Raw genomic sequence first — 26,023 nt, 5'->3', positions numbered from 1 at the left:
CAATGTTACAGATTTAGGCTAGTGATAAATGCCAGACAGGGTCCCTACAAATAACATGCAAGTGACAAGGCATAAACTGTTTTTAGTTGGTAATAAGAATGGCACAAAATATACTTAAGTTTTGTATCCTGAATTTCTACAAAATGTACTTTCTTAGTTCTGCAAATCCATATTACCATGAGCCATGTCATGGGTTCTAAAGCTTGATCACACATTTCGAAATTATAATTAAAACTACATTTCAAGTGCGATTACACCCTCCTTACTGCACTCAAAATGAAATGAACATTATATTCCATAGCATTTGTTTTTGATAATTGCAATTGAAAGAATTCATATTTTTTGCACATTATGATTTCAAACATTCAATGACAGAACAAAAACACACTTGCTCCGCTGCTGAAATTAGATGTACTTCATGTAGAATTGGCACTGATAAATCCAGTACATAATCACAAAATTTCGTAGAATCAACAAAAATACTAAAATCTATTCATTCCAGACCAACTGGATTAATTGTTGCAATGCACATTTGTCACAATATAATTCTAAATTTCAATTTTAAGTAGACGCAAACAGTTTTCTTTCCAAAGTACTGTTTAGTGCGTGACTAAGTTCAAATTTATCTGGGCAGAGTTATGTGAGCATTAATATTGCTGTTCTTGTGTACTGATGAATCTGCGCTTGTGTATTTAGTTTGAAATACAGCATAAATTCGTTTACTTTGTTTCTTAAAATTTATTTTTGTTTATATAATTAAGTCTATGGTAGAATAAGAAAATGAGCATATAACAGAAAGGTTACTGCATTTCTGTGGGAAAATATGAATTCATTTTGTCGGATGGATATACTGCACTCCCAAGGTCATGCAGTATATCATCTGAAAAACTCGTTCATATTTTCCCATACAAATGCAGTAACCTGTTAATGTGAATATAAGCATGCCTTCTCATTTGAGGTTTTATCAAGTAAGATTTTTTCTTAGTAATTTTCGTTAATGTCATGCTGTATTTCGTTATAAAATATCCTTATTTTACTTAAATTTTTCCCTACTATTTGGAAAAAAAGAGCTTTTCATTATTCCTACTTTTTCACAGAGGGTTGCTGGAAAGACTGCAAATGATAACTATATGCCATAAAATATAACAGCTGTTAGAAAAAAATATAGAAACCCTTATACATAATTTTCTAAAAACCACTCAACAAAATCTAAATAATTTTTCACAGAAACATCCTTTGAAGAGCTTTAAGTTTCAACAAAAAGATGCCTATCTGCAACTGCATATTGTTTCTATTAGTAATAATAGAAAGAAAGAAATTGTTAACTGATGTAAACAAAATGCTTGATGGAATGTGAGAGTGTGCAGACTTGAAGACCCTTTTATGATCTATACATTCCAATTTGCCATCAACTGCCATTGCTAAAAATATAAAACATTTTTACTTTTTGAGAAAAATCAATTTAGACATTAACCATCCAGCATATTGAGATTTTTCCATATTAGAAAATTTGGTGGGTGGGGGTAGTGTTTTCCTGCACTTCTGACATTATTAGCTATATCATAATTTATTCATTCTGAGGCAGTGTGAATTAAATGCCTTTCCACAGAACATACAGAGACAGCTTACCCATCTGGTCACCATGGCTATTGAGCCCATGACCCATGGATTACAAGTCCATTGCTATACCAACTGTACTTCTTTGCTTCACTCAGTATTGGACAAATGATGTGAATGTCCCATTGAATGTGGAATAAGATACACAAACAGACAAACCTAACTATTTTCATAATATATCGCAGTCAGTAATCTGGAAAGAAATTTATACAGAAAGCATCCTAATAATCCAGAATTCTTGTCCAACTCCTCTTAAATTTGGCCATTAGGCAGATGTCAGCCAGGTGTGAAATCTCATGCCTATTGTGCTTTTTATTTATTAAACATATACTGTAGTTTCTATACATGCTTTGTTCAGAAAGCTTTGTATGGATTAATGTCATATTATGTTTATTGTTATACATGCATTGTAGTGTGTATATTAGGCATGTGCAACTTATTGCCCATTGGCTGGATCTGGCTTATTTACATCATAGGGTATGGCTTTAAAAAAATAATCTGGCACTGGCCCTGGATGAAGTTGCACCTGTCTAGTGTATGTGCTCTGAAGTATTACCTGTTTTGTTGTAAAGGCTTTGTATATATAATGTCAAAACGTAAAGAATTTCCCATATTTATCTATAATTGTTAATATTCTCCATTTTTCTCACCTGTCAAGAAAACTTGTATTTTGTTTGGACTTAAGAGTGAGATGAAATGATTTATATTTTTTCCTTAATTACTTATACTCCCACCCCATTCCTAAAAGAGAATACAAATATTCCAAGAATTGGAGAAAAAAACGCCTTCCTTGAATTTATGCCAGTCATCTTATATATCTCTAATTAGATAAATACGCAAGGCAGTGATTCCATATACTGTATATACTCGCTCATAAGTCAAGTCCACCTGCAAACTGCACAGTCCTGGATCTGCTGTTGCATAATGTGCCAGTAGATCTGGGTCTGTGCAGTTTGTTAGAAGTAATCAGTAGAACAAATAGCATAGATCCTGACTCAGGTGTGTTATGCTGTGGCAGATCAGGATCTTTGTTGTTTGCAGTTGGACTTGTAAGCTAGTATATACCATATTATTTATGTACAGAAGTATATTTTCAAGGACAAATACTAGTAGCTTACTAGACGAAAGGTATCTTCTTAAAGCTGTATCAAAAGTACCTACATAATGTTAAATCAAAGTCATTAATATGTAGTACATGTATGTGACATAATTGCGGTATATTGAGAGTGGTTAAATTGCTGTGGACATTTAACATTAAAAAATGCAGAGAAAACCCTTTTTGAGAAAAGAACTGGCTAAAACTGAAATCTTTGTACTGGTATTTGAATATTGTTACTATAGGGATGCAGAAGTCAAGTTAAAGTGCATCCTAGTCCAGCAATAAACAAATTTAATTTACCAGATCAGAATAAAAATGTGTATTGTTTCTTATTATGAAGAACTGTCTCAAGATGTTCTCTTCTTAGGCCTAATACGTGTTCACATTTTCATACTAAATACCATTTGGGTTGTTAGGTCAGAAAGATACTTTAAAAAAATTTAATCCACAGCCCTTTCATTTACCGAAATGTTCCCCAAGGTTGTATGACTTATTTTTGTTCCTCTGAGAAAAACATCAGTATTAACAACACAGTCTTTTACAATAGAAAGATATGTATTCTCTGTATCATAATAATAATAATAATGAGGACTTTGTATAGCGCCTAATCTTTAGAAGCTCTAAGTGCTTTACAACATTAGACAACACCTATAAGATAAGAAACATAATAATATTATTACAAAAACAAAAAACATGAAATTAGAAAAACATTAAAAAAATAAAAAACATGCTGAGAATATTTCAGGTAGGAAACATTATTAGGTCTTTAAGGTTGTTCTTGCAGTCGAAATAAGTGAGTTTTGAGAGCCCTCTTGAATGTGATTACTGTGTCTTTGTGTCTAAGTACAGTGGGCAATTCATTCCATGTTGCTGGGCCCTGATATGCAAAAGAACGCTGTCCATATGACTTTGTTTTCATAGTGGGAATAATGAGTATATGATTGTCAGAAGAGGAGCGTAAGTATCTTGCTGGTGTGTACATATGGGTGAGGTCAGATAGGTATGTTGGACTAGAGTCCAACAGTGAAATGTAGCACAGAGAACAAATTTTGTGTTTGATTCTGGATCAAATAGATAGCCAGTGTAGGGTACAGAGCAGCGGGGATGTGTGCTCTGATCATGGTACTCTAAGTATGATCCGAGCAGCTGTGTTTTGAACTTTTTGAAGTTTCTGGGGTAGATATTGAGATGAACCAGACATAATTGAGTTACAATAGTCCAGTCTTGAAAGTACTAATGAACACACAAGAGTTTTAGTGGCATCAGCTGAAAGATATTTGTGAATTGAGCTGATGCATCTCAGCTCAAGATATGCAGCCTTGCATATGTTCATGACATGTTGGTGCAATGTGAGAGTACTGTCCAGAGTAACACCTAGGTTTCGTATTGATTGTGTGAATTTAATGTTGGCGTTGCTGATATTTATTGTTTGAGGTAAAGGATGTGAATGAGAAAGTCTTTGTGTTGTGATCAGAATGACCTCAGTTTTATCATCATTCATCTGCAGCTTGTTACAAGTCATCCATAATTTCACGTCAGAAATGCACCTCTCTACACCTTGGATGGTAGCATCAACTTCAGTTGGGTGTCTAGATTTGTATATTTGGGTGTCATCAGTGTACAATTGGTGAGACACTGGATGATGATCTATGACACTTGAGAGCGACTGAGTGTACAGAATGAAGAGAACAGGTCCAACAACAGACCCCAGTGGAACACCACAACATAGATCAACTGGAGTGTATTCCATCTGCAGATACAATTTGTGTCCTGTTGACCAAGTAGGACTTGAACCACAGTAAGGTTGTATCATGAATGCCAAATACATGCTGGAGACGGTGAAGTAATATATCATGGTCTATTGTGTCAAATGCTGCAGACAAATCAAGGAGGGTGAGGACTGTAATCTTTCCGCTATCCAACGCAGAGAGAATGTCATTAACTACTTTTAAAAGAGTAGTTTCAGTACTGTGGCAAGGGTGATATGCAGATTGTACATTGCTAAAAAGACTTTGAATTTAGATGAGATACAAGCTGGGATAGAACAACCTTTTTTAAGATTTTTGAAATGAATGGGAGATTAGAAACTGAGCGGTAGTTCTTTAAATCGTTATGGTCTAATGTTGGTTTCTTCAGCAGAGGCTTTACAATGGCAGTTTTGAAAAATGATGGGAATTGCCCAGATGAGAGAGCGGTATTAATAACATCAGTTAGTGAAGGCAATACTGGATCTAAGCACTCAAGCAGCAGTGATGTTGGAATTGGATTAAGTTCACATGACTTTGGTGCACTCTTCATCAGGATTGTACATACAAAATCCATAGGGACAGGTTCAAATGCTGCTAATGGTTGCCTCTCAAATTTTGTATCCCAGCTGTATGGTGACGACGAGTCAATTGAAATTGTGGTGTCAAGCTTATCTCTAATGGTTTGTACTTTGTCACGGAAGAAATTTGCAAACATGTCCGGAAGGTCAACTGGAGAGAAGGTAGTTGGAAGTGATGTTGATTTGTTCCTTGACATTACTTGTCTCTCCAAATTACTAGAAAAACATGTACATGATTCTTTTCTCAAATATTTGAACACTTATGATCTTATTCATGATAATCAGTCTGGCTTTCGCCAGAATCATTTCTGTGAAACTGCACTTGTATCGTTGATTTATAATTGGTTGATTTTCATAAAGGTTTTGATCTTGTACACCATGAAATTTTGCTTGCAAAAACTAAAAATCTGTCAATGCAGTGAAAACTCCCTAATCTGGCTTACTTTCTTACTTAACTGATAGAGTGCAAAAAGTATCTTTAAATGGTCAACTTTCTCAGGTAAAAATATTAATTGTGGAGTACCACAGGGCTCTATTGTTAGACCTCTGTTATTCATTCTATTTATCAACGATTTACCTCTTAAGATTGCAACTTCAATTTTTTCCACTGACCTCTATGCAGATGATACTACACTGTCTGATATGGGTAAAACCAAAACAGTAACTGAAAATAACATACAGGATGCTCTCAACAGACTTCAAGTATGGTGCAAGGAAAACAGTATGATCATAAATACAGAAAAACAAAAGCCCTACTAGTTACAACACAACAAAAACTAGCAAGGCTAGATCATGACAGTCTCCATCAGGGATCGTCCTGGGCTTCGCCAATGTCGCAAATTGTGATTTTTTTTCCTTATTGGCGACAAAAATATCCCATCTGGCGATTTTTTTGGCGACATACTTTTTGGTTATTTAATTTGTACATACAATCATGGATTTGGACTGAATAAATTTAAAGCCAGAACGAAAGGAAGCCATAAACTTGACTAAGCAATGCATTGGAATCAATCTGTTACACAAACGATCCTTTGTTCTTATTGACAACCCTATCTTTACAGTGCATTGTTACATCATAATCTGCTTATGCTGACATCTGGGCTGAGTACTGTATGCTGCGATACAGTCAATCATGCTACCGCACTATACCTACAACTGACCGACTTCTGAAGACGCAAATAGAACAGATACAATTAATTGTATGGCTATTCCTTCTGTTTTTTTTTTATACATATACCAGTGCAATAGTTTTGCTGAACCTTCATAGAAAACTGATAACCTTTGAAGTACCGACTACTGTGTATAAATACAAAGCAAATGGAAAAAATCTCAATCACAATTACGTCTGTCGCCAGTGCAGCATTTTACTCATTGATCTTTTCCTTTTGCCATCAGTCCCGTGTTACGGCTGCAGAGACTTAAACTCCGCAACAAGAAATAGCAAAAAAAAAACAGTTTTGTTTAATTTTTAATAATTATTTATTTCTCAAAATACAGGAGTGAAAGAATCCCTAAATTGGGTGTGAATTTACGCTTATATATACGGTCCAATATTGCCAGGTGTTGACTCGTGTAAGTTTCAGTCGTGGGAATGGAGATCCTATTTTTCTTGTCGAGAAAACTTATACAGCATTCAGTGATCGTTCTTGGGATTTAGGAAGCAATTCGCTACAAGCTTAGTGAAGCTAGCCATAAAAGGGGGGGGGGCTGCTGAGAGACTACTGGTGTCACCTGTCAGCACTGAGGACTGTGAACGTGGATTCAGTAAGATGAACCTCATAAAAACTGACATCAGAAATAAGCTCTGCATCTCATCTCTCAAGAATTTAATGAGAATCAGCATGTACAGATGTGAAAAATTAGACTTTGAAACTGCATTCAACAAGTGGGCAGCCCTAAAATCGTGACGGATCTTCATGTAACACTTTGTAACATTTTGTTAATGCTTGTTGTAATTAAAGTATTAACTAATCCATCTTTTGTAATTTTCATTGTATGTTACATTAATAGACTAAATTAACACTTGGAAAAATGTACACTACTTTTTTTGGCGACACTTTTTGAAAATTGGCGACAAAATATTGAGGTTGGCGATTATTTTGGCGACAGCTTTTTAAAAGCCAGGACCATCCCTGTCCATGTTCTATACTTGGTGTATTTGTAGATAACAATCTTACTTGGTTTGTTCACATTAAACATGTTTCAAGAGAGGTTAATTCTTATCTTTGGCTACTGAGGAAAATCAAAACATACATTCTCTTCAGCACAGAGTCATCTTTTATAAAAGTTATATTCAGCCACATCTGGACTACTGTAATGTAATTTTGGGTAATACCTCTAATTCAAACATAGCAACACTTTTAAGACTCCTAAAGTGGGCTTGCCATTTAATTCTAGATCAGTGTATAGACAATTTTCAGGATGTAATGAATAATATAAAGGTTTTAACAATACATGAAAGAATATTTCTTAGAAAGGCAAAATTGATGTATAAAGTATCTAGAAAAGCCATTCTTGTCTATCTAAGCAATATCTTTCACCAAAGAGATGCTGATGGTATACTCCAGATTTAATGTCCATAAGAAGTAAAAATTACATTATAACAAGGACAAAGAAGAAATTGTTTAAAAACGTTTTAAATATGCTGGTCCACTGGTATGGAACAACATTCCCAGTGATATAAGGCAGGCTCCTAGGATTTCTTCTTTCCATAATTAATGTCTTAAATGGATGAAATCTTTAGAAAATTGAACAGTTCTAGTACAAAAAATACCACCTGCTTTTCTGTAATTTTGTATCATTTTCATAGCTGAATTTTTCAATGCAGGATAATATTTTATGTTTTGTATTTGTTTATGTTCTCACAGATGCCTATGCACGTGTTCCATGCTTGATACTTTGAATTTTAATTACTTAATTATTCAGTGTCAAGCCAGATTCTTCATGTTGTATATACTGTACATATGGTACATACAAGATAGAGGGTCTCAAGGCAGAATAGGTCTGTAACTAATTGAGTTACCTTCTGTAAATAAAGTCTTTATTATTATTATTATTATTATTATTGTTATTGTTCTTACTTTTCTGATTGAGTTTGTCGGATACAATTTGCTGCAAGTTCGAAGCTGACCATGAGTGGTGAACAGCATGCAAAACTAGCCCATACTGAATCATGTTTTCTAGTTTATGACACTTAAATATCATAATGAAGTTCATATTAGATTCAGTTACTGTGGGGCCTCGAGTGGCCTAAAGTGCTCACCGCTCTGGATCACTGCCATCTCACCTCTGTCTGCGTGGGTTCGAGTCACAGGCTTGGCTAACATGGGTACGTGAGAAAACTTGCCAGTAGCTTCTCATGGGTCGGTGGTTTCCCAGGGTTCTTCCTCCACCAGTAATACTGGCCGCCATGCATAGCCTATCTTGTGCTGAAAAATGGCGTTAAACCCTACAAGAAGAATAACAACAACTGTTACTGTTATGCAAAACTAGCCCATACTGAATCATGTTTTCTAGTTTATGACACTTAAATATCATAGTGAAGTTCATGTTAGATTCAGTTACTGTTAAATCAACTCTAAACTATCACAGTATTAACAAAATGAAGATATCATGTCCTTGTTCCTTTTTATATGGTTTTATGTTTTGAGGTTTGGCAGGTAAAAAACTGTGATTGAATGAAGAGACTGGAAATGGATATTTTTCTGTTAGGCCTAGTTTAATGTGTTTTCAGACCTTGACAGAAAATGGTCTGATACTGAAAGTCTCTCCATATAATGCACATTATTGTGATAAGATTCTAAAGACATTCACCCCACTTGATTTTGTATTTGCAATAGTAAATAACTTTGGATCAGTTAAACTGTTCGAGCATGCTAAATGTTTAAATGTTCCCTGAGCTTTCCGTATGGGTAACACTGCCAGAATTGTCTTGCACAAAATAGTGATGCATTCATAATAAATGATTTTATTGTTGCAGCAGATCATTTTGGTTTGTTTCATTATGTTTTATCTACAGACCAAAATAGTGGTTAAGCTCTAATTTTACATCAGATTTATAGCTAGAAAACCTCTGCAAATCGTTCATAGATTTAATTATTACTTTTTATGTAACATAGCAGTCATTTATGAATAAAACCATGCAAGACCAACCAGACTGTACCTTCTTAAGTTTTATATAACGATATTAGTTCCTTCTTATAAACCTCTCTCCCTTTTTGTTATCAAATATTGTTTCCTATCAATTGAATGAAAGCTATTCCAATTTTAAATTAAAGAATTTTTACTTTTATTGGGAAACAATAATTCAATATTTCGTGAAATAAGCAGACAGTTCAGTGACTTTTTGGACCCACATTTCTATCTGGTAGCTTCTGCTTTATGCCATTTCATGTTTTGGCATATATCTACAACTTCCTGACCAGATTACTGATAGGCAGATGGCCTGTCTGTTTTATTTATTTCATTTGGTTTGTACTGGAACATTAATTTTATATGTTGCGGAGGCAGTTTTTGTATAGTACCTTGAGTAGAAACACACCATGATGGCTAGCTGGTCTGGTGTGGGCAGAGTAAACACATGATGATGGAGAACTTGGCCTGGTGTGGGCATAGTAAACACACGATGATGGAGAACTTGGCCTGGTGTGGGCAGAGTTAAGATTATGATTTTATGCACTAACTCTATTCCATCACTGGTATTATTTCCTTTTTAACAACATTACATTAGGATTCCAGTAAAGAAAAATTGTATAACTGTAATATACATCTTGTCAGTTGAGAATTTTTTTCAGAGGGAGCATGTTTGTTGATGGAAGGGGTTTCTTTTTTGGGGATGAAATTACTTGATGCCTATGTGGATATAGTAGCTCTTTGGGTATTCAAAACAAATTTTTAAAAAGGAACAAAATGAAATTGGCTAGAGAATATACAGAGGGACTCCTAGCATCAGTGTGTTTCCCCTGTACCAATCCAGAAGATTCTCCACCTGACATCATAGACCTTAGAAGCTCTCTCAGCCTTTATGATGCAACTGGCAACCCAACCCCAGATCTTTTTCTGGCAGTTAGTTCACTTAGAAAAGCCTATTATCAAGGTAGAAACTGTGTGGGCTTTTGCGTATGAGGGAGCACCTGGGTTGCAAGAGATGATCCCTCCTATGAGGAGAGACCTTGGTTGATCTACCAAGAGGTCTAGAAGATTGCTGAACCACGAACTTTCGAGCCATATTGGGAGCATGAAATTAACAGTGCAAGTTCTGATTTTTGCAGAACTAAGGTAGCAGTCCGAATGGTTTGAAGGCATATGTGAACAGACTGTTCTATTGGAAATTGAATGCATCCACTGTCCATACATTCTAGTTCAGTACTGGAGAAACATAAAGGAGAAGCCTGTTGTTAAGCCAGGTCATAAACAAGTTGACCAGAGGCTTTCCTCAGAGTGTAAAAAGAGACTTCTACTGAGCAGTAACGGGACAGTTCCATGATGACATTTTCACTATACCAGGACAAACTATCAGCTAACAGTTTTTTCTTCCTCAAAAATACTTTTTTATGAGGACTGTGGCTGGCTTGGACGGTAATCCTTTCCATGGCATCCAGCAGAGGAGGTTCCAAACCTCCACACAAAAGGGCATGAAACAATTCTTGACATCAGATATAAGTTACAATAGACTTGTTTTCAGTAGAGACCATTATATTGGCCCCTTGCTCTGTTGATATACCCTTGTTAAGCTAGAAATGCTGCTTTCATTTCTAGATTGTTGATTTGCAGAGATGATTCATCTAGTCTAGTCTAGTCTAGTGACCCAGGAGAAATGTGGCTTCTCTCTCAAACGAGCACCACAACCAAATTCTGACATGTTAGCAAACAAATAGGACTCAGAGTTGGTTGCATGCATGGGGATCCCAGTCAGGAATCTGTCCCAATTCATCCACCATTACAAATGGTGATGAAATTCTGGTCCTATGAGAATGAAAGCTGAGCACATATGAGGATGTTCTAAGGTATTCCTTGATCCACGTTGGCATTCAGGGTTCTCATTAGAGATTGGTAGAACAAGCAGACAATATGTTTGGTCATAGCACTACTACAAGTGCCAGGATTCACTCTATATGGTCCTGTGAGATCCACACTAAGTTCTGTTTTTCGAGGATGTTCATTCCCCTGTAAAGTCCTGAGATGGAACAAGTTGTGGGTGAGCCAGTTGTTGAAATACTGGAGAATTGAGGTTTGCAGTAATTAGAAGTAAAAAGCTACTACTCCATTAACTCAGGTGAATACTCTAGGTGGTGGCAAACCTGGAATTGAAATTTCCAGGTCCGTGCTCAGTCTGTTGTATTTGATGTGGAGGAAATACCGGGATGTGCAAATTGGCAACCTGAAAGTTTATGGAGACTATCTAGTCCAGTCTGACAAACACGTTGCATTCCGGATTGATGCATTGGTCTCCATCTTGAATTTTGTCCCACAAGAAACTGGTTTAATGGGAAGGGATCAGTAATGATGGGAAATTTCCCATTTTTCTTGGTGACTAGGAATATTTGGGAGTATAGTGCGGGAGACTGATTGTTCATGACCCTCATGACTGCTCCTTTCTGCTAAAGGGTGTGCACCATTTTCCTTAATATCACCAGATGGGACTGGTGAAAAAGCATAGGAGATAGAAGGGTGTGTTTCATATCTGATTTGGTAACCCTCACCAAGTGTTCAAAAGGAGTCCTAGAGGAGAGCCTTTGGGGATGTTCAGGAGAGGAGTGCATGATGAGTAAGGGTGTAAGTCCTTAGGGTTGTTCACCTTCTTTTTGAAAGGAAGGTGGGTTAGAGAATTTTCTCCTTTTGGCTTTTCAGCAATTGTTATGTCATAAACCCTAGGAGGTTTCATCTGATGTTGGGCATTGGACTGTGGCTGCAAAGAAGCAGCCATTGGAGCATCTTCACTGTGGTTAAGTAAGACCTTCGAGGAGCCCAGTGTGACATCTTGGCAGATGTGCAGAAGTTCTGCCAATAAAACTATTGCAACATATAGTGAATGCTAGAACCTAGCCACAGCTCCAGAACGTGCTGTAATGTGGCTGGGTTCAGAGTAGCCTCCTTCAGACCAAATAAAATAGATGAGAAGAGGTCAGCATAGGCAGCCATGAGTACAAGAAGCTAGACATTTTGCTCAGTAGCTTCAGTTGTTTCAAGGGAAAGGCATGCCCAATTTCCAGTTTAAATACCCTCCTGGAACATACCTACATCCAACTGAAGAGGTTAATGGGCCACTTTGAGCAATGAACCTAGTAACTTGATACAAAGATGGAGGGAGGAACAGACCATTCTTAATGCCGTTGAGCAATATTCTGACCTGGCAAAAACCTCTATGATATTTCCTAAATCATAGAGGCAGGAAGAAAAAGCAGGAAATATGGTTGTGGTTGAATGATGGAAATTTTTCCAAAATGTGACGGATCTTCTTTGGCTATGTGATAGATGGTGGAGCAACCAGTCTGGGGGAAATAGGCAGTAAACTTCACCTTCCACATTATTTGCCTTATTAAAGGACCTGATCTCAACATTTTGGATCTGGTAGCATGTGTCACTTGAGCTGTTTCGACTTTGAATTCATTGGAGTCAAGAAATATAAATGAGCATCGTCATCTACAACACTCCAAGTAGGAGAGTGGCTAAGCATCACCATGTCCTTAAGTGGAAGTGACAGAGGAATATGCTGAACCTTATCCTGTACTTCTATGTCATGGTGAGTAGGCATTCTGTGTCTTAAAAGTTCCAGGATGAAGACTAGGCCACTTGTCTTTAATTGATGACACTATGGCTCCAGCCTTCCTAGCAGATGCCACCTGTCAAGGTGATGACGGTGGTACATGAGCTGTGGTATCATCTCTGGGCTGTGTACAGGCTCCAGTAAACCAAGGGGGCTAAAGGGACTAATTACCTTGAGGTAGAAGGCCTCACATTCCTTATGGATTCATTGGGATACTAGAGAAAAGGGAGGGGTACAGATCTGACCCTCTTCCCTTAGTCCACATTGTGCAAAAAGGGCAGTTATCACACATATACTATGAACATGTGAGGGGGTCAGGATGAATGTGAGTTGAGCAGTGTACTTTCTTCCTAGCAGAAGGCAGCATCACACTACTGTGAATGTGTGCGATTTTTTACTTCTCCCAGGGGAGGTGTCTGTGGGATGGGGTCTCACCTGTTTTTGATGAGGCTGGTCCCATAAGCTGCTGGAACCTGGGAATGTTCTTCCAAGCTGAAAAAAAGTGGTCTTCTTACAGTTCATTTCTTTTAGGCTTCTTTAGAGAAAACCTTTAAAAATCAAACTGTTAGGGGGATTGGTATTTTCTCTGCCTTCTATAAGCAGCCGATTCCAGACTTTTTTCCTCAAGGGTCCTTTTTTTGTGTCCACACTTTACTACAGACTGTCCTGATGTTGTTCTCTGAAATAAAAGTTATTTGAAAGAGAACAGTAATAACGACAATATGTATTATTTCAGATTTGAATCTCAACTGTTTGTATATACTGCATGCTATGTACACCCCAGTGCATTTGCACAATGTAAACAATGATTCACTCTGAGGAATTTGCCATCTTTTCTTTTTATATGTTGTTTAAAATTTATAGTTCTCTAGGAGCAATGATGGTACATGTCACACCAAGATAATATTTGTTGAAGGAAGTTCAACTGGTATCTGTATTAGGTTCTAGGATAATATCATTTCCAATGCACAATTTTATGCATGCGTTACCAGACCATTGTGTTACTGTAGCAGTAGCCATAAAATATTCATGTACCAAGTGATTTATTAAATTAAAATGGTACACCTGCTCATAAGTGAAAATAGATGCAACAGTTATTACCACCATGACTGATGTTTATCATATCTCACATTGCATCATGCTTGAAAATGAAATGCTTACAGAGCATTTTAGCATGCTGCATTAAGAGGTAGTGGTTAGAAACTACTGGGCTAGATACCAGTAGTGTCATAAAAACTAGTGTGATACATTGTATCTGAAAATTTGTGATACAGTGTATCAGGGAATGTGTAATAATGGAGAAATGTTTTAGGACAAGTCTTACCTTTATGTGATCAAATCAGAGCCAGGGCATCTCAGCAGTTGTGTGCAAGGCTCACAACTGAACATGTGCCAGGTTTGAATCCTACCATTCTACCAGCCAGGTTTGGCTACCACAGTATGTCTTTGGGCAAGGCATTTTACTCGGATCATCTCAGCACTAGATATCCTACTTGTGTTGCTGTGCCATGAAACACAAAACAAAGCATTTTATCAAATCTGTGATCATTTACTTCAAAATCTATATCTTTTATTCTAAAAGTTAGTGCAGTATGAATTGCTTGTTTAAATTTACTCCACCCACAGTGATCCATGTTTTTAACACCCCTCTTTATATGACCAGACCCCCTTGATGGATGAGTTTATATTAAAAAGTGTGCCCCCAGCAAACAAATTTTATTGACAGGGTGGATGATTTGTAAACAGTATTGATGCATGTTCATAGTTACATTAAATAACATTAATACACATTTTATTCATATTGTTTCCATAACATAAGTATGATTTTGAAATGAAAGTTTTAAATATTTAAAAATAATTTATGTCTTATACTTTATATGTAATTTGTGCTCACATCTATGTGATCCCCATCTAGCAAGACTACGCTCGTATTAGGCCACTTTCATGCTTCGCAACTGGTGGCCTTATAAGAGGGTAAACACTGAGCACCGAATATAGCAAAAATGATTATATTCCTAGGCAAATTTGAGGTTTTATTTTTGCTTCTTTTTAAAACAAATCTGTATACAATGAGCCAAAGTTTAGTGTCCCCATGACTTCATTTTCAGCAAAGTTTACTGTAATTTTTCAATTACTTGTCAAGGTCTGTATGATAACAACACTGACATGTTGGGATTGTATAGTTTTGTTTCAGTTGACATAAAAATGCTATCAAATCATGACTTAATTGCATTTTACCCATAAAACTTGAAAGAATCTTTGTTGTTCATAAAAGTCTACTTACTTAAGATACTTCTTGTTTTCTCATGGCGTAAGTTTTGTATTAGAATGGATTGTCCTTACTTGGGCTTTCAGAATTTTTTTTGTGACACTACTTTACATGGAGTTGTGAAAGTATTTTCTGATATTTGTCACAAATATCTCAGTATACCCAACTATTGCTGACTGCTCCATTGGCCTAGTGGTTAGAATGTCTGCCTCAGATGCAGGAGGTCATGGATTTGATCCCCAGCCGAGTCATACCAAAGTCATACCAGAGACTTATAAAAATGGCACTAACAGCTGCCTTGCTTGGTGCTCAGCATTAAAAGGTTAGTGTTAGAACTGGTCGGCCTGGTGTCAGGAGACTGTGACTGGGTGGGACATCATGCTACCTGGCTGCAGCATGATGCCTCATTGTTAGACATCACTATAAACTGCCACACTGCAGACATCATAGCGATACGGCTAAAAATTGTTAAAGCTACGTTATAAATCCAAATCACACACACACACACAATATTGCTGATCAGTTAGTCAATTACATACAGGTGTCCTTGGCATGTCCCTTGGGTGAATCATACATAGAGCATTGTTTAATGAGTGCATCATTGGTATGAAAAAATATATAAACATAGTGATATTTCATCTTGAAGAATTAGCACTACATTCTTTTTGTTTGAAATGTATGTTAGTGAAATTTCTCATATATTAAGCAGTTTAATGGGGTATAATGTTTTATTGCAAAAGTGATAGAAGAGAGAAAAAACAAAATTCTATCAAAAACTTGAGGTTGGAGTTTGCTAAAGGACTCAAGTTACAAATTCAGTTCCTATAGTAAATTTTTGAAAACACTCATAGTAAAATCTTTAAATTCCTGAATGCTCAGGATGAAAACCAATATTGATCAGTATGGACACATCCTTGATGACAGCCTTTGTGTAGAGAAACCATATGTGCTGCAGCATTTTCTAGAACTACATGTAGGTTAGTGTTTGGGTTACAACTTGGATAAGCTTTCGGAAGATTCTTTTTACTTCAATCTTACTTTCATTATTGGGGCTACAAGTGGCCTAGTGGTCTAAAGCACTCCTCAATTACAGATCACTGCCATCTTATCTCTGTCTCTGTGGGTTTGAGTCTCGGATTAGGCCAATGTCAGTATGTGAGAAAGCTTGCCAGTAGCTTCGCATGGGTTGGTGGTTCTTTCCAGGGTTTTCCCGGGTTCTTCCTCCACCATTAATACTGACTGCCATGTATAGCCTATCATGTGCTGAAAAATGGTGTTAAACCCTACAATAACAACAACAACTTTCATTATCAACCAGTCCAATCCTGACTAGTCAGATCCATATATACTCTCTTTTTATCTTCACCCATTTATACACAGGTTCTGTTCTTCCATATCATTAGCAGTGCCGGTCCTTTAAGATATCTCTACTTGCAAAACTGTTTGGGCAATGATTTACCTATTTCCTCACTTCAGTGAAAATGCCAGTGAGGCAGGTGGATGTAAACTTAATTAGGAATTCATGGTATTTGAATCAACTTCTGTTCTGTGAAAGCTGCTGCCAATTTGAGTATGGTCTGTTAATAAACTGGTACACACAGAACAGAAAAGCCTGGTCACTGACTGCATTTGTGAAGGAAAATAGTCCTGGTACCCAGGAGAGTTTCTTCAAGTTTTGCTAAACAAAGTTGAGAGTTTGATTGCACCTTTCTTATCGGATCTTTTCTGTGTTTTGAATGTGGTACCCAACAGCAAGATCATACTCAAAATTTAGTTGGTATTCCATAGTTGTTTATTACCAAGTATGATGTAGTTCAGTATATTCAAGGCACTTGATGTTGTCTCCAAAATTAGGTCCATTAGATTGATCCATATTACATATGAGAGAGAGAGAGAGAGAGAGAGATTCATTTAGTGAATTATATATTCCTCATGCTGTCCTGTATGTCAACAATCCCAGAAAATGTGAAATTGCAACAAACAAACAAAATATATTCATTGTGAGGGCAAATCTAGCTTACAGGGCAAATAAAATATAATGGTAGACATAAAAATTACTTACATTTATTGTGTTATTCAGTACATGTATATGAATAATGAAAGAAAACATCAAATTGTGAAAAGAAATATGAATCAATGTGCCAAAATAAAACCCACTAACCATCTTTCATCCATTCCTCTGCAAGATGAAATCCAGAAGTCACTAGTATGTTCATTAGTATTCAGTTTGACATATTTTGGCAATATTTTTCAAAACAAGCTCATTTAAAACATGAATATAGACCAGAATATAAAGTGACCTAACTCTTTTCCACAGTGACAGATAGATCGGCTCAGTATAACGTTAATGTTACAAATGATATAATTCATCAAAAATGGGTGGCAACAGGACATTTGACCAATCAAAATAGAGTTTAAAAATGATGGTTCTTGCTGTCTAAGTCGTCATGTACTAAATATTGGGGTTCAAAAGTTTTCTCAAATTTGTTCAGCATGATATGTTGTTGGTAATGGAGATTGTGACTTTTGCTGTTGATTCAGAATCAGCTGTTTTTAAGTTCAGTCCATTGGAGATTAATTTGAATTGGATGATGAAGACAGCTCGTTGTGGACAAAAGAGCCACATGGTCCACATGGCACTGAGTTCACTGAAACTAACGTCATATTTTCATTTTCACTGAGGGGAAGAAAGATATCTCTTATCAAAATATTTTCTTGTTGGATTAATTGAAAAATCTGTTTTTGAGTTTTGGGTTTTGGCTTGATTTCATCACAGCAGATTTTATGGCATGTTCTCTGCTTAGTGTTATTAGAAATAGTCTGCACTTCTAATAATAAAGCACTTTGTACATTTAGCACTTTTGACTTTTAAAGGCCTGGAGTCATGATGTGTAAAAAGACATAACTTGAATTCTGGTCACCTCCTGTAATATAGTTTGATAGTTTAGTACTAAAGACAGTACTATATCATGTCTGTATAGAAAAGGTAATGGGTGAAAATATTGCATGAATTTTTATAAATTCTTTCTTATGAACTAAGAGAAGATTAGACTTGAAACATTTATAATTACCATTTCATGTATTTTTTATGATCATAATTATTACTGTTTAATACATTATGTTCGTCTGCTTGATTTTGTTTAATCTGATATTACTGTACCTGAACCAACAGCTGTATTTTCAGTATTTTGAATTCCAAAGTTATCTGTGTGCAGTTGATTCAAACTGTAAACAGACTGTCTGTTAATGTTCACTTATGCCACATGCCATTAAGTTATAGATTTTGAGGAAAATGAATGATGTTTTCATGAAAGCAATGATTCCTGTTGCACTTCATCTTTATGTTTGTTCCAAACAAGGGATTAATTCTGAAAATGCTTGCAAGTTATGGTCTTTTGGCTCAAAATATCATCAAATGAATTATTAACTTCAGGATTTTTTCTTATTCTGTGAGAGAATGAACTCTATGAATGAGATTTGTAGATGATTCAAAATTCTGAGAGATTTTTACTCACTCTGTGAAACAGCACAGGTATGAAAGGAAACTGTAGTTCTGGGAATTCTTGGATATTTATTGATTTAGCTGTCTTAATTTTCTGCAAAATGTGACATATTATATTGCTCTGTTTTGTTTAATCTCCGTTTCCATCTTCAGTTGGCATTGGAAAACTGTGATGTATCTTAAGTAGTTTATTGTGATTTTCCTTTACACATCATTGGTTTCCTTTTTTTCCTTTGCACATCATTTGTTTCCTTGATGAGGTCATAAAAGTTGCTAAACATTAGAATATTTGTTCAAGGCTTAGTTTTAATGAAAACTTTATTGTCAGTTGATCACATACAAATATAGTAAGTACAGAGCAGACCATTTTATTTTGTGAGGTGAGCCAAGGATTTTGTTTTAAAGAGGATTTTTTATTCTTTTAGTGAAATATTTTTTTTTTATAGTAATATAATGCATATAACAATATTAAGCTCTACTGGTCATAGACTAGAAGAGCTTAATTTTTGGGATAGTCTGTTGTCTGTCTGTCCATTAGCACACGTTTGTTATTCCTACTTTTCTGAAACAACATGGACGATTGCTATGAATGAAACTTCATGCATACATTCATTCCATGGGCTAGTTGGTTCTCATTGAAAATGGTTCTGGTCAGATTCAGTATGGCTACCACTGCAGCCCTCTTGAAAGGCTTGTTATCACCTGGATACCTCCTGAATATGTCAACATGGTTTTTCTCTGAAAGATTTCTTTTGATGTCTAGATTGTCCTTAGTGAAAATGTTACAATGTGAAGCTACGTATTGCCACTATGGCAGCCATCTTGGAAATCTTGTCACTACTCGTACAGAATCAATTGTCATATCAACATGGAGTTTCAATTGAAGATTTTCAAGAATGTCTAGTTGGTCTTGAATGAAAATGGTACCAATCTGATTTTCAATATGGCAGATATCTTGAAGACCTGTATCATTGCTTCATCTCCTGAATTGGATGGTCATATCGTCATGGGGTTTTCACTGAATGACTTCTTATAATATCAAGTTTATGGTGCCAGTCTGACATCCATTATGGCCACCATGGCAGCCATATTGAAATTCTATCTGTATTTCGTAGTGCAACTAGATATTCCAGATTATTTGGTATTACTGTAGAGCTACATCTGTCTACCTTTCTATAATACCACCCACTTTAGTGTATCATGCATGACCATGACACTACAGCGCTCGGCAGTAGGCTACTACCTCCTGCCCCGTAAAGTCGTTGCTAGGGGTTAATGTGTTAAAAAAGATTTTTTGTTTGTTTTACAAATCGTCAAGGAATTGCTAAATTTGTAATTTATGTGTAATGTCGATGCACAAGTGATTAAATACACAAGGAATATTCAAATTTTGTGACATCATCAAAATGGACTGTTTAACACATTAACCTGGAGCTTTTTGTCATTTTTGCCTGAAAATCGAGTAGGAAACACATTTTAAAAGCTATTTCTGAATAGACTCGAAAACACCAAATCCCTGGTCATCTTTAAATAACATACTGCCTAGTTGTGTTAGAAACATATTTTTTTTATTTTTATGTTTTTTACTTTTTTGCTAAATGGAGCCATTATTTTTGTTTGGAGACCACTCTTTATTCCAAATGCCCATCTTATCCTACTTTTTGCAAAGGCCTATCTGTCTGTTTGCAGTTCATACTGGTTTGCCTTAGATCCGAGACCAAAAAGTCTAAAATCTGGACACAAAATCGGATTCCAACCACCGGCGAATTTTGTGTAAAAAAAGTCGGGTCCAAAAAATTAGGTTCTTCTATCTGTATTTCGCAGTGCAACTTGATATTCCAGATTATTTGGTATCATTGTAGAGCTACATCTGTCTACCTTTCTATAATACCACCCACTTTAGTGTATCATGCATGACCATGATGCTACAGAGCTCGGCTAATCACTAATGATTTCCACGCATTATCCAAATTGTAAATCTGGATCTGTGCTGTTTTCAGTTGGGTGCATGTTCAGCAGTGATCAACTTGTATTTTAAAACAAGGTGGCAAATTTTTCTCTGTTTTTATATATAAACCATACAGTGGTTTATAATACTGTCTGTCCGTCCATCTCTCTGCTACCAATTTAATTTAAACATGCATCTTTGAGTTTTCCATCATCTTTAGATATCAAACTTTGTGAATGGTTGTACCTGGGGTAAGGAATAAGCCTATCAATTTAAGGGTCAAAAGCTTAAAGGACATGGTCACTATGACTGAAAGAAGAAAAATGTTTTACACAAAATAACCCATGTTCTCCATCATCTACAGTTACCAAATGTATGGATGTCTTGCACATAAGAACCCTATAAATGTTGTGATCAAAACAAATATGAATGCTCACTGACTGAGAAAGAATTTGTTTTACACACAGTAAATTAGTTCTACATCACAGACCAGGACCAAACTTTGTGGATAGCTTTCACTTTGAATAGGGAGTAGTCTATTCATTTTGAGGCCAACTGTCACTGTAACTGAGAGAGTGTGTGTGTGTATGATTTAGATTTTTAACGTAGCTTGAACAATTTACCAGTCATCTCACTACTATGTCTGCAGTGTGGTAGTTTAAAGTGATGTCTAGCACTGCATGGGGCATCATGCTGCAGACATGTAGCACGATGTCCCACCCAGGCACATTATCCTGACACCAGGCTGACCAGTCCTAACACTAACCTCTTAATGCTGAGCGCTTAGCAAGGCAGCTGTTAGTACCATTTTTGTAAGTTTTTGGTATTACTCGGCTGGAGTTCAAACCTACGACCTCCCACATCCAGGGCAGATGCTCTAACCACTATACCACCGGAGCGGTGTAACTGAAAGAAGACATTTCATTTAACACATCAACTCATATTTATAGATTTTGCGCAATAAGAAGTGAGATTATGCAGGATATTCATATTATTATTGATTATCTGGATAAAGTTATAAAACTTCGTGTAATTTGCATTACAATGAATGTATGAAGGTACATAAGTCTTTCTCAGGTTATAATACATGCAACATTTAACAGCAAAATGAAACTCATTGTCTATATCTACACAGAAAGGGCACAGTCTTTGAGCGTAAGGGATCTTTTTTAAACCTATCTTTGTTTACTGTTATGTGAAAGTTCCATTTCTGAACATGCATAGCAAGCTAGCAGTCATTTTAATACTGACAACTCAGATTGTTTCTGATATTATTGAATCATAATCTATCCACTGAATTTAACTCTTCATAGCCTTGTTGAAAAATATCTTTACAATGTTGCTTAAATATAATGAAAAAGAGTTTCACATCACCCACCGCTTGATTAAGCCAAACTTCTCCTATTCTGTATGAAAACAGTAGATTCTTAACTTTATTTACCTATCAGTCTTCTTTAATAATTTGAACCAGTACCTTAAGATTCTGTGGCATTATTAAATAGAAGTGTTTAGCATATATTTTGTAATGTCAATAATATATTTACAAACTGGGAGGGGCCCTGAGTGGCTGAGTGGTCTAGAGCGCTCTCCGTTACAGATCACTGCCATCTCACCTCTGTCTGCATGGGTTCGATTCTCAGATTCAGCTAATGTGGGTTTGTAAAAAAGCTTGCCAGTAGCTTCTCGTGGGTTGGTGGTTCTTTCTGGGGGTTTCCCAGGTTCTTCCTCCACCATTAATACTGGCCACCATGTATAGCCTATTGTGTGCTGAAAAATGGTGTTAAACCCTAAATAAAGCTAAGTTATCTGTCATATTATTATTTCTGAAGTTACAAGTGCATCAGGTGCTTTACAGTCTGCAGCATACCAGGGTTGTTTGTTGACCGAGACTTGATCAATTTTATTGATATCATTTTTATTTACTTTCATTGTCTGTGCTGATTCACATATATCCTCCATGAACTAATTCTGAGCAGTATTGAGTTGATTTTCTTCTCTTATTATGAGATTCAATTCTGTTACATATCCTGAAGGTAGTTATACATGCAAATAATGATTGATCTAAAAGTACGTAGTCATTGTTTGTAGCAGAGTTGTCTTGTATACATGTAAAGTTTCCAATACCTTTTTCATTGCTTGTATACAAGGAGAGAGTTTCAACCAGACAATATTTTTTTTATTTACTTTCATTTTTGCCTGCAATATTACCAGGATAACATTTAGCAAAAAGTTCTTTATCTCAGACACTTGTGTAGATTGCAGAACCACTTATTTTGTCAACTAGAGCAAAAGTATCAGAATCACCCATAAAACTGACCAAATCACTACAATCAAAATTAGACTGTTCACTAGATAGTTTCCTTGTTAAATGTGAAATATTCCAGATACAGAAAGTAATTTAACTATCACATGAAATAAAAGGCTTCAGCCAGTCACCTATCTATCATTTATCCCTAAAATATCTTGGGTTGCATTATTAATCACATAATCAGTTCTATTTATAATGTCATAAGAAAATTTGTACACAAAAAATACCTTCAAGATCTTCAGTACTCACAGCTCACATACTGGAAGTACATATACAATCAAATTTTTAATAATAATAATAATAATTATTATTATTAATGCTTTATTTATGGACGGTGACAGTTTGTGGAAGTAATCTGCATTGTGGCCTTCTATTACTTACATATTTACATGAATCCTCATAAGCTCATTAAACACACTTCCTCTTCCTCTCTCTGTCTCTCTCTCTCTCTCTTTCTCTCAGGCTGAAGTGAAAACATATTTCCTAGTAAAATACAATGCATGCAGTTTTGTTGTGGGGGGGGTTGTACATTGTAATAAGCAAAGTAAAATCATCCTTACATTTGCATGTGACTGCAGTATGCTACTACTACTGCTTCTGCTACTGATCACTTTATTTTCAGAAGGTGATTCAATTACAAATGAGACCCTCTATTATGTACATAGTACATATGTAATATAATCTGTTTACACATGTACATATAAACATAAGTACAAAAGCAAGCAGGTACATAAACAACTATTTACATAATTGAAACAGTGATAATTGGAGCTGATTTAATTTTATGCGGAATTTTATTCTAAACAAGAGTTCCTGAAAATTGAAAGCTATTTGTTGTTAGATTTTATTTTGGGCTTGGGTATTTTGAAATTGTGGCCTTTTAAATATTTTAGATTTGGGTTACCAGTAAATTCTCTTCTTGAAAATGATGTTCATGTAAGTGGGGATAGATTTTGTCAACAAGTTATACATCATTTCTGCCTTTCTCAAGAATATTCTTTCATGCATTTGTAATACATTTTGATTGTAAGCATTGCATTCTTAACATCTATTTTTTTTATAAAGAATTATTTTACTTGCCCATTCCTGGTGTCTGGAAATTTGTGTCATATTTGTAGCAGATGTGTTTCCCAAATTGTATGGAGTCTGGAAATTTTTCTTGTAGCGGTTTTCCTTAATTATGTTGCATTAGTCAAGCCAACAAATATTGACTGAGCCAGTTCTTGTTATGTTACTGTGATAACTGGAATTAACTAGACATTAATTATCTGGTGCATTATATGAAGGCAGATGTGGGTCTATTCTGTGTTGTTTGCAAGTGAGTTTATTTTATATACACTATTAAGAAGTACATACAAAGACTTTTCTGAAAATGACATATTTACATTAATTTACCAATTTTTATACAGTATAGTTAGGCAGCAGCAGAATGTTAGGGGTCTAGTAGAATTTTGTTTGCAGCTAGCTCATTTAGCAGGTGAAAAATAGATAAAACATAAACAATGCCCCACCACCAAACCCATAAGAATGAAATGGATGCAATTATGGTCCATCCAGTCACAGCAAGGTTAGTGTAAAAATTAAAAAATTCATTACAGAACTCTGACTCATAACATATTGGTACCTACTATTTTCCTGATCATCAAATTGTCTTTCTTTTGTGCACAAACATGATGGTATGGTATCTTATTGACCACAGAATTTTAAATGTTGCAGAGTATAACACATTAACCCCTAGCGACGACTTTACAGGGCAGGAGGTAGTAGCCTACTGCCGAGCTCTGTAGCGTCATGGTCATGCATGATACACTAAAGTGGTTGGTATTATAGAAAGGTAGACAGATGTAGCTCTACAATGATACCAAAAAATCTGGAATATCTAGTTGCACTACAACATACAGATAGAAAAACCTCATTTTTTGGACCCGACTTTTTTTAACCCAAAATTCGCCTGTGGTCAGAATCCGATTTTGTGTCCGGATTTTAGACTTTCTGATCTCAGATCTAAGGCAAACCGGTATGAACTGCAAACAGACAGATGAGCCTTTGCAAACAGTAGGATAAGATGGGCATTTGGAATAAAGAGTGGTGTCCATACAAAAATAATAGCTCCGTTTAGCACCAAAAAAAAAAAAATTGGAAAAAAAAGAAGTCCAACTTTTACCCTTCTGCTCATGTGAGAGTCAAATAGCCAATGAAAAACGAGTTTCTAACACAACTAGGCAGTATGTTATTGAAAGATTACCGCGGGGATTTGTTGTTTTCGAGTCTATTCAGAAATAGCTTTCAAAATGTGTTTCCAACTCGATTTTCAGGCAAAAATGACAAAAAGCTCCAAGGGTTAATGTGATAAACTATCTTGGTACCCAGTGACCCATGTAATTTTAGTTAAAGCTTAGCACTGCAAGTGGATTTCAGTTCAATGTAAACCTTGTCCAGGGCAAGATTGGCTAGTTGCCCATGGGAATTGGAATTAAACATGCTTATCTAATGTAGTGCAGCTAGAACCAATATTAAAAACACAGTCAATCAAGATAATAACTGTAACACTTAATAACATAACATGCTTTACACTGTCTTGAATAGCTCTTGACTTTCATGCCATATCTTGAAAAATCTTTGAAAATTCAAAAATGGGGAAAATGATTGAAAAGTCACAGATTTGCTATGGCACTCCTTTATCACATTTTTCTGGCTTGATTCTTAGTTTGTACTACATACATAGTTACTTTGGTGCTTAGGTAATAAACATACATTAACATCTCTTTAAAATCCTTTGAATTTTGCTAATATTTGAGATGTAACTATTAATTGTTTCATTTTTACCTATTTTATTATTTTGGCGGAAAAACTGAATGTTAACAGTTGTTAACAGATGCTTTATTTTATCACACAGTACATTTACTCAGATACATTTGGTCCTTTCGCTTATCTGATGTCCAGACTGTGATTTGTTACTCAAACTTCTCAAAGTATTGTTTAGGAGTTTTTATTAGTAAACCAGTCAGTGCAAATGGCAGATGAAGCATGATGAATATCGACTTCATCATTTGCATTAATGATGTGGAAATGCGTGCTCAATCATAAATGGATCATGGATCCCAAATACTCATTGATTAGAGAGTTCAAATGGGATAAGTCTATGGCAGTGTGTGCTTTGAATAATAATGTAATAGGGTTCAGGAAAAT

At 35.8% G+C, this 26,023-nt stretch overlaps 2 protein-coding genes across 2 annotated transcripts in view; both read left to right on the top strand.

Moving 5' to 3' along the window:
• The window catches only part of LOC149789249 (uncharacterized), a 34,061-nt gene extending 32,332 nt beyond the window's left edge, over positions 1 to 1,729 (top strand). The window contains exon 3 of the mRNA XM_089973598.1: positions 1,586 to 1,729. Within this exon, the coding sequence (XP_089829724.1) occupies positions 1,586 to 1,729 (144 nt within the window). The remainder of the gene's footprint in view (positions 1 to 1,585) is intronic.
• Positions 1 to 26,023, top strand: part of LOC149789247 (muscle calcium channel subunit alpha-1-like) — a 335,403-nt gene that overhangs the window by 1,328 nt on the left and 308,052 nt on the right. The gene's annotated exons all lie outside the window — the stretch shown is intronic.

Source organism: Sinohyriopsis cumingii, chromosome 11 (assembly GCF_028554795.1).
Source record: "Sinohyriopsis cumingii isolate HCF-2022 chromosome 11, ASM2855479v2, whole genome shotgun sequence".
Classification (NCBI taxonomy): domain Eukaryota; kingdom Metazoa; phylum Mollusca; class Bivalvia; order Unionida; family Unionidae; genus Sinohyriopsis; species Sinohyriopsis cumingii.
The sequence above is the reverse complement of the archived record's forward strand: the minus strand, read 5'-3'. Positions and strand labels throughout refer to the sequence as shown.